The sequence below is a fragment of the Meriones unguiculatus genome, chromosome 2 (genome assembly GCF_030254825.1).
Source record: "Meriones unguiculatus strain TT.TT164.6M chromosome 2, Bangor_MerUng_6.1, whole genome shotgun sequence".
Classification (NCBI taxonomy): domain Eukaryota; kingdom Metazoa; phylum Chordata; class Mammalia; order Rodentia; family Muridae; genus Meriones; species Meriones unguiculatus.
In genome coordinates, this window is record NC_083350.1 from 138,276,360 (window position 1) to 138,289,774 (window position 13,415).

At 40.4% G+C, this 13,415-nt stretch overlaps 1 protein-coding gene across 1 annotated transcript in view; it reads right to left on the reverse strand.

Moving 5' to 3' along the window:
• The window catches only part of Prkci (protein kinase C iota), a 60,509-nt gene that overhangs the window by 25,713 nt on the left and 21,381 nt on the right, over nucleotides 1-13,415 (reverse strand). The window contains exons 2-4 of the mRNA XM_021631983.2: nucleotides 10,335-10,456; nucleotides 3,242-3,331; nucleotides 2,108-2,158 (exon numbers count right to left, since the gene is read on the reverse strand). Of these exons, the coding sequence (XP_021487658.1) occupies nucleotides 2,108-2,158; nucleotides 3,242-3,331; nucleotides 10,335-10,456 (263 nt within the window). The remainder of the gene's footprint in view (nucleotides 1-2,107; nucleotides 2,159-3,241; nucleotides 3,332-10,334; nucleotides 10,457-13,415) is intronic.

Consider the following 13,415-nt stretch of genomic DNA (forward strand, 5'->3'; position numbering starts at 1 on the left):
TACTTGTAAGCCACCATATGAATGCTGGGAACCAAACCCAGTTCCTCTGGAAGAGCAACAAGGGCTCTTAACCCCTGAGCGATGTCTCATTCTTAAACACACAGGAAGAGCTTCCAAACAATCAAATCTAATCCATTTGTAATTCTGGCCATCCATCACTATGACATGTACTGTCTTCTAGTCACTGTAGTCTACTAGAGATTACACACACTGTAATGTCTACTGGTGACATGGAGACATTTCTAGACTATGTTAAAGCAGATGTACCACTGGGCCACTATTTCCAGTTAAAGTAGAAAGTACCAGCCACAGTGCTCTTATTGTTAAGGTCCACTTACCTCCTGTGCAAACTTACTCCTTTAGCATAACTATAACCATTTTTGTTTCAGAATTACCAGCCACATCATTCCACCTTGTTGCTGACAATGTGCAAGCCCAAGTTGGCCAAAAACTATGTTTATGTTCAGCATACTCTGTAACCTTGCTATTCCTGGAAATCCCCCAACTATAAACATAGTTGGACGAAGCTGGCCCTCACTGCCGGCCTACTTAGGGCCAAGGTCAGCTAGAACTGCCTTGTCTAGTTAGCAAAAATAACTGGAGTCGGAGTCGACCACCCAGTTCCGCTGTTTGTTTTTCCCTTTATAAGCTGACTCTAAAAGCATTCAAGGTCACAGACTCAGCTCCCAAGTCTGGGCTGCATCCCTGATCAATCAGTCTTGGGATGTGCGTTCAATAAACCATCCACATCTGACTGAGATCAGTGTCTGAATGGTTTGTGTGGTTATTCCTGAACGCCAACATTTAGAACACTTTTTCTCCTTGCAGAGCCGAGGAATTAGGCCAGGACTTTGCATGCTAGTTGATGTCTTGTGCATAACTCCTAACACTAATAACTCCTTTTGCTTTTACCTACATCTCCTAGCAGGAGCCAGTGCACTTTAGCTTACCAGACGCACTTATGAAATAGCTTATATACCCCAAATTTAAATATTTTACTGCTGTCTAAGGTTTAAAAGGCCAAGTGACCACAGTCATAGTTATCAATTTTCCTCTGTACTCTAGCTTAATGTTTATTTTGCTGGTGAAAAGATGGTGCCAGAACTCTACCAGTTAAATTTTTAAAATGAGTGTGCAGTATAACGGAAAGCCTAGGAACTGTATTTTACCTGGGAAGTATGCCATAAACCTAAAATGAATTTGGATGGACATGGCACTCTAGAGAGGATATGCTACAATGTCAAATCTTTCAAAATTCTGGCCCTAGGCATAGAAGACACCCATTTTCTCCAGCTCTGTAAAGACGCCAACATGGTTTTAACTCTCCTTTCACTAGAGACCCAGCAAAATTAGAAGTTTAGACTTGGAAATTTCACATAATCCAAAGCAAAACATTCACCATTTTCCTTCTGAAATCACGGGTATATGCAGAAGCCATAAATGAAAATGAGATTCCATTACAGTTCTAAGAATGTGACCTCCACAAAGGCATCAAGTGAAGTGTCACCTCTGCTATCCTCACATGCTACAGCAAACGTGAGCAAGCAAATGGATGACACAAGTGAGTGATCAGATCTACAAGTACATGCATAAGTGTATACATAAACAGTAAACAGAAAATGCTAGGTATTGTCGAATCCAAATGAGTGATATACAGGTATCCTTTTTTTCAAAGATGTTTCAAATTTTCCACAGATTTGAAAATATCCAAATTTGAAAGCATGAAGCCACATGACTTAATTTAATTGTCTTTTATACACACAACAGACAGCTATACAAGATATAGCTAAATGAATTTCATTTGGCAAAAGGAGAGTTTAGTCAGTTGCTAATATATTCTAAACTAGAGTGAAGAAACAGAGACTAAATCAAACAAACTAGAAGTTCTGTTTCTTAAGCCAGGAATGGTGGCTTAAGCCTGGCTTCCAGGACTTAGGAGGCAGAGGCAGGCAGACCTCTGAGCTGGAGGTCAGCCTGTTTTATAAAGCAAGTTCCAAGGCAGCCAGAAGTCTTGTCTCAAAAAACAAACAAACAAAAAACCAAAAAGTTGTAGTTCTTTTACTTGAAATAACTCTTTTCAAGTGTGCACAGCACTAAACATACTCACTGTCTTCTCCTGGACAAGGCATCCCAGGGCGTTCTGGAACACAAGGAAATACTGAAAGAAGATAAACTAAAATCAATTAACAGCACACTTACAAAATACAAACATACAGAATTAAAATTGACCCAAATTTCAAAGTACCTTGAGATACCTGAGGCAGAATTTTAGCATCTGGCCAATATTAGACTACTAAAGGCTCGCACTTTTACCAAGCCTATATAAAATAAGTTCTGTGAAAATAAATATGTAACATATTAGAAGTAATATATTAGAAGCTTGAATTACTAATTCTAGTCTCTTGTCAATAATCACATTTTTTTTCTTCTGGTCCTTAAAGGAAATACTAGTTTTTAAAGTCTTTGTTGTAGAGAACTTTGTTACAATAAAGAATTAAGTGACAAAAATCAGTGTTTTCAAAAGATATGCATTCAATTAGGGAACAAATTAATACCAGAAACAATACGAAAACTTCCAGAATATAAGCTTATATTCTGGGTTATAAGTTTATACACACAGCAAATAAGCCATCTTACAATGAGGAGCACTGTGCTAACCAACTGTACTCGGTAGTGAATTAAGGGCCACATCCGGGTATGAACGGAAGCAGTCTATCAGTCCCAGCACTGCACTAGGCAAGTACTCTACACCTGAGTTTAAATCTCAGCTCATTTTTTCAGATGTGGATTTGTCTTGTAGCTTAGGATGCCTTGGAACATCTTGGATCCTCCTGCCTCTGCCTCCCAAACTGTAGGCTAACAGGCAGGTGTTACCTGCCGGGTAACTGATCATTCCTCTAAACATTTTAAATTTTACAGTAGAAAAGGGTAGTCCCTGCTCACTGCCCCCCCCCCCCCCAACACATACAAATAAACTTCTAAAGCTGTGAGGGAATGCTAAGCCATGAAACAAGGGAGATCACATTTTCATATCCTAAGAGATACATCCATCTCTCCTAGACTATAAAAAGCAGAATCACTTCAGCTGTCCTAACACAGGAAAAGGGGTCTGAAGGACAGTTATAAAGGGATGAAGACACACATAATAAATGACACCTAGATTGCCTTTAAATAGTCAACAACAAACAACGAGTTATGTTTAAACTACAGGTCTGGGAGGGTCAAGTGATGGTTCTCTTACCATGGATCAAGAGTTCAGAATCCTTGTTCAGCTCATAAAGCCTGAATGCTTCTTCTAACTCCAACTGAGAAGACACTGTACACGGATCTCCTAAAAAACACAAAAAGTAAAGCTAAGTCTTCAAAACCTCTGAGTGCAATAACAGTACAAAACTTATATAAATAGTAACTGAGGTGGTGTTTACAAGGACAAATGTTTAGACACTGCCCTAGACACCCCTCTCTCTGTAGTAGACAATTTCACATCCATTTCTAGTTGCACAAAATGATACACAGACACTAAATTTTTTTATATATGAACCCACTCTGTTCCTAATAATGTACACACACACACACACACACACACACACACACACACACACACACACACAAAGGTAAATCTATTGTGACCACTTTCAGAGAGGCATGATCTACTCAGATGGGTATGGATGAGAGTTTTCACACACACACCCCTTCTTGTCTTCAGTATTGTGGATGGAGCCCAGGACAAGGCCTGGCAAGCACCGGGGTACAGAGGCAGCCCCACCACTGTTTTGTTCTGTTTGGAAATAGGGTCTCAGTAAGTTACTCATGCTGCCCTTGAACTCATTCTGTAGCCTGGGCTGGCCTCAAACACACAATTCTCCTGCCTCAGTTTCCCAAGTTCTGGGATTATAGGCCTATACCACCAGACCTGGCTAGTAATTTCTTTAAAAAGACTGCAAGCACTGTATCCCATTTTTAAATCAGATTACTAGATTTGTTGCTTTTTTCTTGAATTCTTTATTATTCTGGATATTAGCCCTCTGTCAGATATAGGATTGGTGAAGATCCTTTCCCAGTCTGTAGGCTGTCGTTTTGTTCTGATGACAGTATCCATTGCTGTATATAAGCTTTTCAGTTTTATGGGGTCCCATTTATTGATTGTTGATCTTAGAGCCTGTGCTGTTGGTGTTCTCAGGAAGTTGTCTCTTGTGTCAATAAGTTCAGGGCTCTTCCCCAATTTTTCTTCTAATAGACTTAGTGTGTCTAGTTTTATGTTAAGATCTTTGATCCACTTGGACTTTAGTTTTGTGCAGGGTGATAAATATGGATCTATTTGCATTTTTCTACATGTAGACATCCAGTTAGACCAGTACCATTTGTTGAACATGCTATCTTTTTTCCAGAATATATAAAAAACTCAAGAAGCTAAAAAGCAATAAATCAAATAATCCAATTTAAAAAATGGGATTCAGAGCTAAACAGAGAATTCTCAATAGAGGAACATCGAATGGCTGAGAAACACTTAAAGAAATGCTCAACGTCCTTAGTCATCAGGGAAATGCAAATCAAAATGACCCTGAGATTTCACCTTAGACCCATCAGAAAGGCTAAGATCAAAAATTCAAGTGACAACACATGCTGGAGAAGATGTGGAGAAAGGGAAACCCTCCTCCATTGCTGGTGGGAATGTAAACTTGTACAACCACTCTGGAAATCAATCTGGCACTTTCTCAGACAACTAGGAATAGTGCTTCCTCAGGATCCAGCTCTACCACTCCTAGGCATATATCTAAAAGATGCTCAAGTACAAAACAAGGACATTTGCTCAACCATGTTCATAGCAGCTTTATTTGTAATATCCAGAATCTGGAAACAACCCAGATGTCTCTCAACGGAGGAATGCAGAAATTGTGGTACATTTACACAATGGAATACTACTTGGCTATTAAAAACAAGGAAATCATGAAATCTGTAGGCAAATTGTAGGAACTAGAAAAGATCATCCTGAGTGAGGTATCGCAGAAGCAGAAAGACATACATGGTATATATTCACTTATAAGTGGGTATTAGACATATAATATAGGATAAACATATTAAAATCTATACACATAAAGAAGCTAAACAAGAAGGAGGACCCTGGGTAAGATGATCAATCCTTACTTGGAAAGGCAAACAGGACGGACATAGGAAGAGGGGAAAAAGAAGAAACAGGACAGGAGCCTACCAAAGAGGGCCTCTGAAAGACTCTACGCAGCAGGGTATCAAAACATATGCTGAGACTCACAGTCAAACTTTGGGCAGAGTGCAGGGAATGTTATGAAAGAAGGGTGAGATAGAAAGACCTGGAGAGGACAGGAGCTCCACAAGGAGAGCAACAGAAGCAAAAAATCTGGGCTCAAGGGTCTTTTCTGAGACTGATACTCCAACCAAGGACCATGCATGGAGATAACCTAGAACCCCAGCACAAATGTAACCCATGGCAACTCAGTATCTAAGTAAGGGGAACAGGGGTGTCTCTGACATGAACTCAGTGGCTGGCTCCTTGATCACCTCCCCCTGAGCAGGGCACAGCCTTGCCAGGCCAAAGAGGAAGACAATACAGCCAGTCCTGATAAGACCTGATAGGGTAGGGTCAGAGGGAAGGGGAGGAGGACCTTCCCTATCAATAGAAGTCAATGAAGTCGAAAGAAACCACTCAAGTACTCTGGACTAAGAATAGTCCAGCTTGAGCTACTTAAACATTTTGGATTCATTTATTTGATAAGTGTTTTCTCTGAATACATGTCTGTGCACTACACATTCGCCTGTGGCTGTTAGATCCCTTGGAACTGGAGTTCCAGACAGTTGTGAGCCACCTTGTAGGTGCTGGGACTTGAACCTAGGTCTTTTGTCTTTTGCACGAAGAGCAGCAAGTGCTCTTGACTGCTGAACCATTTCTGCAGCCCCTACCTTTTCTTTGTTTCTTCTTTTTTAATAAAGCATTTTTTTATTCCTTGACACTCGCATACACATAAGCAATGCATCCGGATTATGCACACTCCAGCTCCACCTTCCCTTCCCCCAAGGAGCCTCTAACTCTTTCCTCTAATCCTTCCCAAGCACCCCAACAAATCCTTCTCCCTTTTCATGTCTTCTTTTTGTTGTTGTCTGATTACTATCTGTTGGAATGATGACTGATTCCATCATGTGTATATTATCATAGCTGCAGTGAGTTCGTGGGGGCCAAGGCCACATCATATCCAAAGACAGTATTCCATAGCACTACTCTCCATCTGCATCTCTTAGGCTCTTTGTACCCCTATCCTCCTCTGGCGTGTGCCCTCGCCTTTGGTGGGAAAGATGTTATAGATGTCCTACTTAGGGCTGGACACCAGCTCAAGCTACTCTTTAAAAGTAAGCACTGAATTTTAGTAACACACACACAGAAGAGGAAATGACTCTTTTAACTAACCAGCCAAAGTACTGAGTCATCCCTGGAAGTCAAGAGGTTGCATATATCCTGGGACAATGACATTCCTCAGTGAACAAGTCACTTAAAGCAAAGCTGGGGCATGAACTGGATCCTACCTCTGCTATTCTAGTGCTCATTCCTGTGGTGATGGTTGACATTCCTACATGCTAGATGCCACTGACTCTGTCTAATCTTCAATTACACTTGGTAGAGAGCCCTGACAGAGAAAAATGAAGTCATTTCCTTTATACACTGTCTCAAAGAAAACAGTGTCTGTATTCTTTTCTCCAGCTCAGCTTCAGAGTCCTCACTCCCTCTTATCTTCTCTGGACATCTGTAACATCAGCCCTGACAACTCAACAGAGCTGTGAGAAGTAAGTTTTCAAATCACTAAGATGTATAAAAGCAAAAGGCATTACATGGCCTTTTCTACCTAATGATAGGCAGAGGATGAACGGAAGGACAGAGGACAGAGAAACTGATTTTGAAAATGGACAAAATGAGTGAACAAAGTATGGCAACACTGTCACTGAAGGCAATATAGAAAATACACCTAAAGAAACTGTGCCTGCAAATAAAAAGAAAAAAACATTTTCCTGGCAAACGTTACTTGGTTTGAAAATAAAGCTGCCTCTCCCTTCCATTTTTTACCTGTAAGTCATAAAAACAGGAAACACACTAAGGGCAAAGATCAAATACATGGAACTTCTAATAAACATCAAGACTTCTTAATAAACTATGTGTATGGGGACTGGGTATGTGCATTTGCAGTGCAGTTGCCTGCAGAGGCTGGAGTTACAGGCAGTTATGGACTGCCACCATGGGTGCTGAACTTGGTCCTCTGCAGAGGTATTTGCTCTTACCTACTGAGCCATCTCCCAGCCCAACACCAGGATCTTAGGTAAGCAAAAGAGCCTCTCAAACCTCAGAAGCATGTAGATGGTCTAGAAGAGATTTATGTGGATGTGGCTTTTATCCAATGGAATAGTTATAACTTGATACAAGGAGGTCTATAATGTTCAAAATGAAGAAAGACACATAGACATAGCTTTCAACTCTGCAAGACAGCATCTAAGTAAGAACTACAAAATGCCATTACCTAGGAAAAGAGAAGGATGACTCAGAAGCAATATGAAGAGTCATGGAAAAACCATTCCCAGAGAGCAGCAGTAAGCTTTCCTGAGAGAATGGAGGTATATGCCATGATAATTAAGAGTTAGCATCTTTCCTTCTTTGTGGCTACAAGTAGCTACTGTACTTCTCTGTCAGCATTCCACAGGTCCTCAGAACTAGCAAAGAGTCAATCAAGGAACCTAAGCCACAGATGGACAAGACACAGGATGAGAAGACCATCTTTGGAACATGAACCTAATGCCATAATGGATTACGCTGTGGGTGGTTTGGGAGAATGTATTATCCCTTTTGTATAACCACAAGGAAGCAAGAAAGTGAGCTTTTCATACATTAACTTAATCATGCATACTTAACACATATATTCAATCTGCTTTGTTCTTCCTGGACTTAGTGCCTGAGTGTCACATGGAACTTTTATTGACCATATGTTTGATGCATAAAGCATTCTATGTAAGTCATTTTGAAACAAAGATGTCCAGGAAAGCTATTTTCAAAGCTAATTCTATTACCAAATTCTAAATGTATAGAATAAAACACAAATATATTCTGAGTATTTGCTCACTGCAGTTAATTTTGAGGCAATTAAAGAATTAATAAAATCTGGATATTAACCAGTAAGCTTGTTCTTGTTTTCAATACATCTACATTTTTGTTTGTTTGTTTTTACCTATAAAGTGAAACAAATAAGCATTAGACTTCCAAAAAAAGTTGTTAAATATGAAAGATCCAACTATGTGTAAAATAACCTGGCAAGATACAGAAACAAAACTTAGGTCACACTTTCTATTTAAATTCACATTCCACTCCCTGGCCCCCACTGGCTCATGGCCTTATCATAATGCAAAGTGCACTTAGGCCAACTCCAAAAGCCCCAAAGTCTCTCATATTCAACAGTGTTTAAAAGTCCAAAGTATCACATGGCGTGGGGCTGCCTTTAATCCCAGCACTCGGGAGGCAGGGGCAGGCGATCTGTGAGTTTACGGCCAGCCTGGTCTATAAATCAAATCCAGCACAGCCAGAACTACAGAGAGAAACCCTGTCTCAAAAAAAGCAAAAAGTCCAAAGTCTCTTCTGAGACTCGAGGCAATCCCTTAGCTGTAACCCTCTGGAAAGTAAAACAACAAATTACATATATCCAATATACAAAAGGCACAAAAGAGTAGTCGGGGCACAGAAAATACTAGACCAAAAAAAGAGCAAAATAACAGCAGGGCAAAATGCAAAATGTGAATGGCTCTGCCCTTGCAGTCTTGTTGCCTGCAAGATACTCCTGGGGCGGCTCCACTCCGTGTGCAAACCTCCTTGGCAGGCTTCCCACTGCTCTGGCACTTCGGCCATCATGGGGTCTCTAATACAATCCAGGCACTTTTACGGCTTCACACAATGGCATCTGTGGCTTCCCTGCAGGGACTCCCCCTGCCACAGTGACCTCTCCTTAACTGTGAGTAAAGATCCCTTTACTCATGCGTTTTTCATGACTCTAAAGCTACAACCACGAGGATAACAGTGCCATGTTCAGCTGCCCACTTGGGAGCCTGGTCCTTTCCTTGAATCACATTTGTGATTCAAACTGTGATTTGTGAAATCAAACTTTGCTTTCTTGTAGCACTGTAAGAACAGAAAATTCCTCACGCTTTTCTTTTCTGTTGGGGGTCTTAACCTGACCCCCTTGTCTCAGGGCAGATGAGGGTCCCCCTTTTAGCACAAGCCTTGACTCCAATTTTCTCCCCCCTTTTCTCTCCAAACTGTAGTTTTATATTTCTTTTTGCCCCATTTGTATTTTTCACTGGTACTAGAATCTTCAAGATTCCAACTAGAATGAAGACCAGCAGCTCACTGAGAATTCCCCAGGACCTCAGCATCAGATTAGGACTGCTCAGATACCCAGTTTTATGGACTGAACAACTACAGATCCTTGGCCTTTCTATCAGAAGACAGTCGCTGGACAAATCAGACCATCGCCTGTAAGCCACTCTAATAGTCTCTATTTATATATGTGTATATACACCAAAATTAAAGTATTAATAAAATTACAATACGAAATGAATTGAATAAAAACAGTGGATTGTGGGGCTGGGGAAATGGCTTAGAGGTTAACACTGGCTATAGCCCTGAGTTCAATCTCTAGCAACCACATGGTGGCTCATAACCGTCTATAATGAGATACAGTGCCCTTTTCTAGCATGCAGGCACACATGCAGGCAGAACACTGTATAAATAATAAACAAATAAAATATTTAAAACAATAACAGTGGATTGTGGGAAGCCCTAACTCAATCTCTTAACCACCCGTTCTATCATTCTATCGGCCCAGTCCTTAAGAGCACCCCGACTATCACCCACACCCAGTTGTGATGAGTCTCCTGGCTTTGAGGACAGTTCATAAACGCTTTGTGAATAAGCCACTAAGCCATTAGGTTCTCACATCACACTGAAGTAAAATGATCACAGTCACTAGGATTGATTCTACAACATTTTCTTTAAGGTATATTCAGTTAAGAACAGATAAACCCTTATATTAAGATATAAGACATTTATTATTCAAAATTGCAGGGGGAAGTCATTAATTTTGCTTCATTTTAAAGTAAAAAGGTAAAAACAAAGATTGTATGCTCTCATTTAAATATTTTATCTTAATCTACATACTAACAAACCAATTAAATTTCTACTTTATCTTTTCCTCTTGAATTTCTTAGGACCCTTATTTTATCGTAAAGCGAATTCTCACAAAGCACCCCCACACTGCCCACTGCCCGTCACTCACCTTCCTCATCTATCCACTTCATGGTGAAAGGCTGTTCATTGTCAAAAGAACACATATCTCGAACCTCATTGCAAAGTCCCTCAAAGGAGATGGAAGGCTCAAAGTGTGTTATCATAATATCCCTGAAAAAGAAAGAGTTTTCTGTTTAAAAGCTTTATTTCTAAACCCATACTGATCTACATGTGACTGAATGCCTGATGTGGCATACTAGTTATTCTGTGTTGCATGAGAAATTAAAACATTAATGAAATAAAATTACAGTATGAAATAAACTGGTAATAAAAACAATGGACTTAGGAGAAACCTTAACTCAATGTCTCTCACTGAAATAGCGCCCTCTCTCTGCCTCTTTTGGGAGGCCTTCCAAATCTACAACCACTCTCTACCAGCATTTGCCTTGTACTTATCTAAAATCTGTTTCAATCCCCACCCCCAGATTTTCCTGTCCCCACAGTCTACTATTCATCTAAGAGATTGTCCTTCTGTTACCCTGGCTCCCTTGGCCTTGACTTACACAAATAACCCACCATAAATCAGCCAATCCCTCTTTGAGTAATTTCTATATCTCTTACCTCATTCTCAGCTTTTCATCAAATAACTAGTTTTCCAACAGCTTTAAAGTCGCTCCCTTTAGTATAGGTAACCTTCCTCCCCAAACACAGAATATATTTTTATTAATGGAAATACTAATAAATAACATAGTAGTAAATAATACATATTAATGCATACTTCTTTTGAATTAGCATTAAATAAACAAGTTAAATAAGTTCAACAAGCAGCTATTCACTGTAACTTTCACTGTGATTGAAAGTGTTTTCTAGTAGAGGCCTGGTGTTCCCGCTAAGCAGCCCTGGAAAGGTTTTCAAAGCTCTGACCTCTACACGGTAGCCACTTTTACCTACCACTCTGTGTGCTAGACTAGCTTTAAGGTTTTTATAGAAATAACAGAGCTTATGCCCTTCCTGCTGTAAGCCCAAGTGCCTCTACCATGCAGAGCCAGGTGGGGTGGTCGGCTTTATTGTAAACGTGACAATCTGGAATCAGCTGGGAAAAGTGGCAGTGAGCAACAGTCTAGCTTAGGCTGGCCTGTGGACATGCCTGTGAGGTATCTTCTTAGAATTAACTGAGGTGGAAGAAACTGAGACAGGAAGATACACCTTCAACGTGATTTCCTCACTACAACTGACTGCAACTGACTGTAACCTGTCAGTAAGCTAAAGCTCTCTCGCCTTGCATGCGCTGTCCCAGGCTACCTCCCTAGCCGAATTCTCCCACAGTAGATATGCATGTATTTCTATTCTACCCTCTGTCCCAAGTGGAATACAATTAAATTTGGTGAAAGTGAATGCAGAGACTTTTTTTTTCATTATACTCCTGGAGGTGAATGAAGTTCCCAGCATAGAACAAATACTTAACTGTCAAAACACAGCTCTCAATTCCAAATAGATAAGAGTTTACTCTGAAGCCAAATATGAGTGCCATGACCCGGGGACACGGATTCAAGTTATTCCAAATTCCATGTCACAACATGATGACATTTTCAGTTCTCATAGTAAGAGAAGAAAGAAAATCTCAAGTCAAATGCTGTTTTCAAACATGCTGGTAGAACATCAGAGTGGGGAAAGCTCTGCTACTGGCCTCAGATGCTAGCTGATGACTTTCATAGCCTTCTGGATTCTGAAAGCCAGTGGTCAGTCAAGTTAACACTTTCTAGCACATTTCACTTGACAGACACAATGTTACATCAGACACTGAGAGGGACAAGGAACGGCTATTTAGGGAGCTAAAAAGAGCCCACGACAAACTGTTCTTAGGCTCTGCGCCTGCAGTATTCCAACCTCTCCACAACCATGAGGTTCTAATCAGTTGATCAGACTCGCAGGTTTGGTGGAAGGTACTGTTCTTTCCAGGAACATTCATTCACACAATAAATATTTGTTCACTGATGAAAGGAAGGAAACGACAATAGACAGGAATCACGAATAATAGACTAGGGTAGTTGTGATAGCTGTAATATAGAACACAAAGGATCTTTTTTAACCAGTAAGAAAATGTTTTTCAAAAGGCCTGTTATTGCTTCCAAGGAACCACACAGCAGCCACATGTTATCTGCCAGAGATATAGCTGCAGTCTTAAAGAGCTACAGAAAGTAAGCAGAGAGCCAAGCAGACACAGAAATTGAATGGCCTCTTCAGGGCTTGTCATTCTAATACCTTACATGCCACTGTCTCTTGGCAAGACTTTTACCAACAGTATACTTCTTGGTGCTCATTCTACCTGGTACTCTAAACATTTAGTCTCCTTTTGTCTTTACTCACAAAACACAAGACATTATTTTATTTTTACTTAAGCTTTTTTCATATATTTTGATAGTTTTCCCCTTCCCCAACTCCTCCTAAATCTATGCCTTGCTCAGCCCTCATCAGAGAAGCTTCCTCCTGCAGCAGATGGTAACAGAGTACCACAGCCAGACATTAGGCACCGAGTGACCTTGAAACACTCAGCCCTAAACAGGATATCTTTATCAAGGCCCTGGCCTCCAAACTCAGGGAACTGAGGAGGAGGAGGAAGAAGAGGAGGAAAAGGAGGCAGAGAGAGTAATAGAGGACATGAAGAAATCAAGACCTTTTAGACACAACAGGGCTGGCACAAATATGAACTCACAGAGACTAAGGCCACATGCACAGGGCCTGCATGGGTCTGCACCAGATGGGGTCCTAGAGCTGAAAGGAGAAGTGGAAACTCAGCAGCATCTCTGGAGGTTTTAAGTCAGGGCTTTTTTTATTTTTTATTTTTAAACTTACAGATCCTCTGCATATATTATTATAGCTTCTGGTTTGGGTTTTTTGTGAGATTCCTGTGTGTGCCAACATGTGTGTCTTTGCATCTATGCATTTCTTGTGCTTTTTCTTGGGCTCTTTTTCTTTGGTTGTTTTGTCATATTTGTTTTTTATTTATCGTACCATATTTTTTTTTTCTTTCTTCCTTATTTTTTATATGTTTTTTGTCTTGGTTTCTAAGAGACAGAAGGATATGGATCTGGATAGGAGAAGAGAAGGAACTGGGAGGAGTAGAGAGATG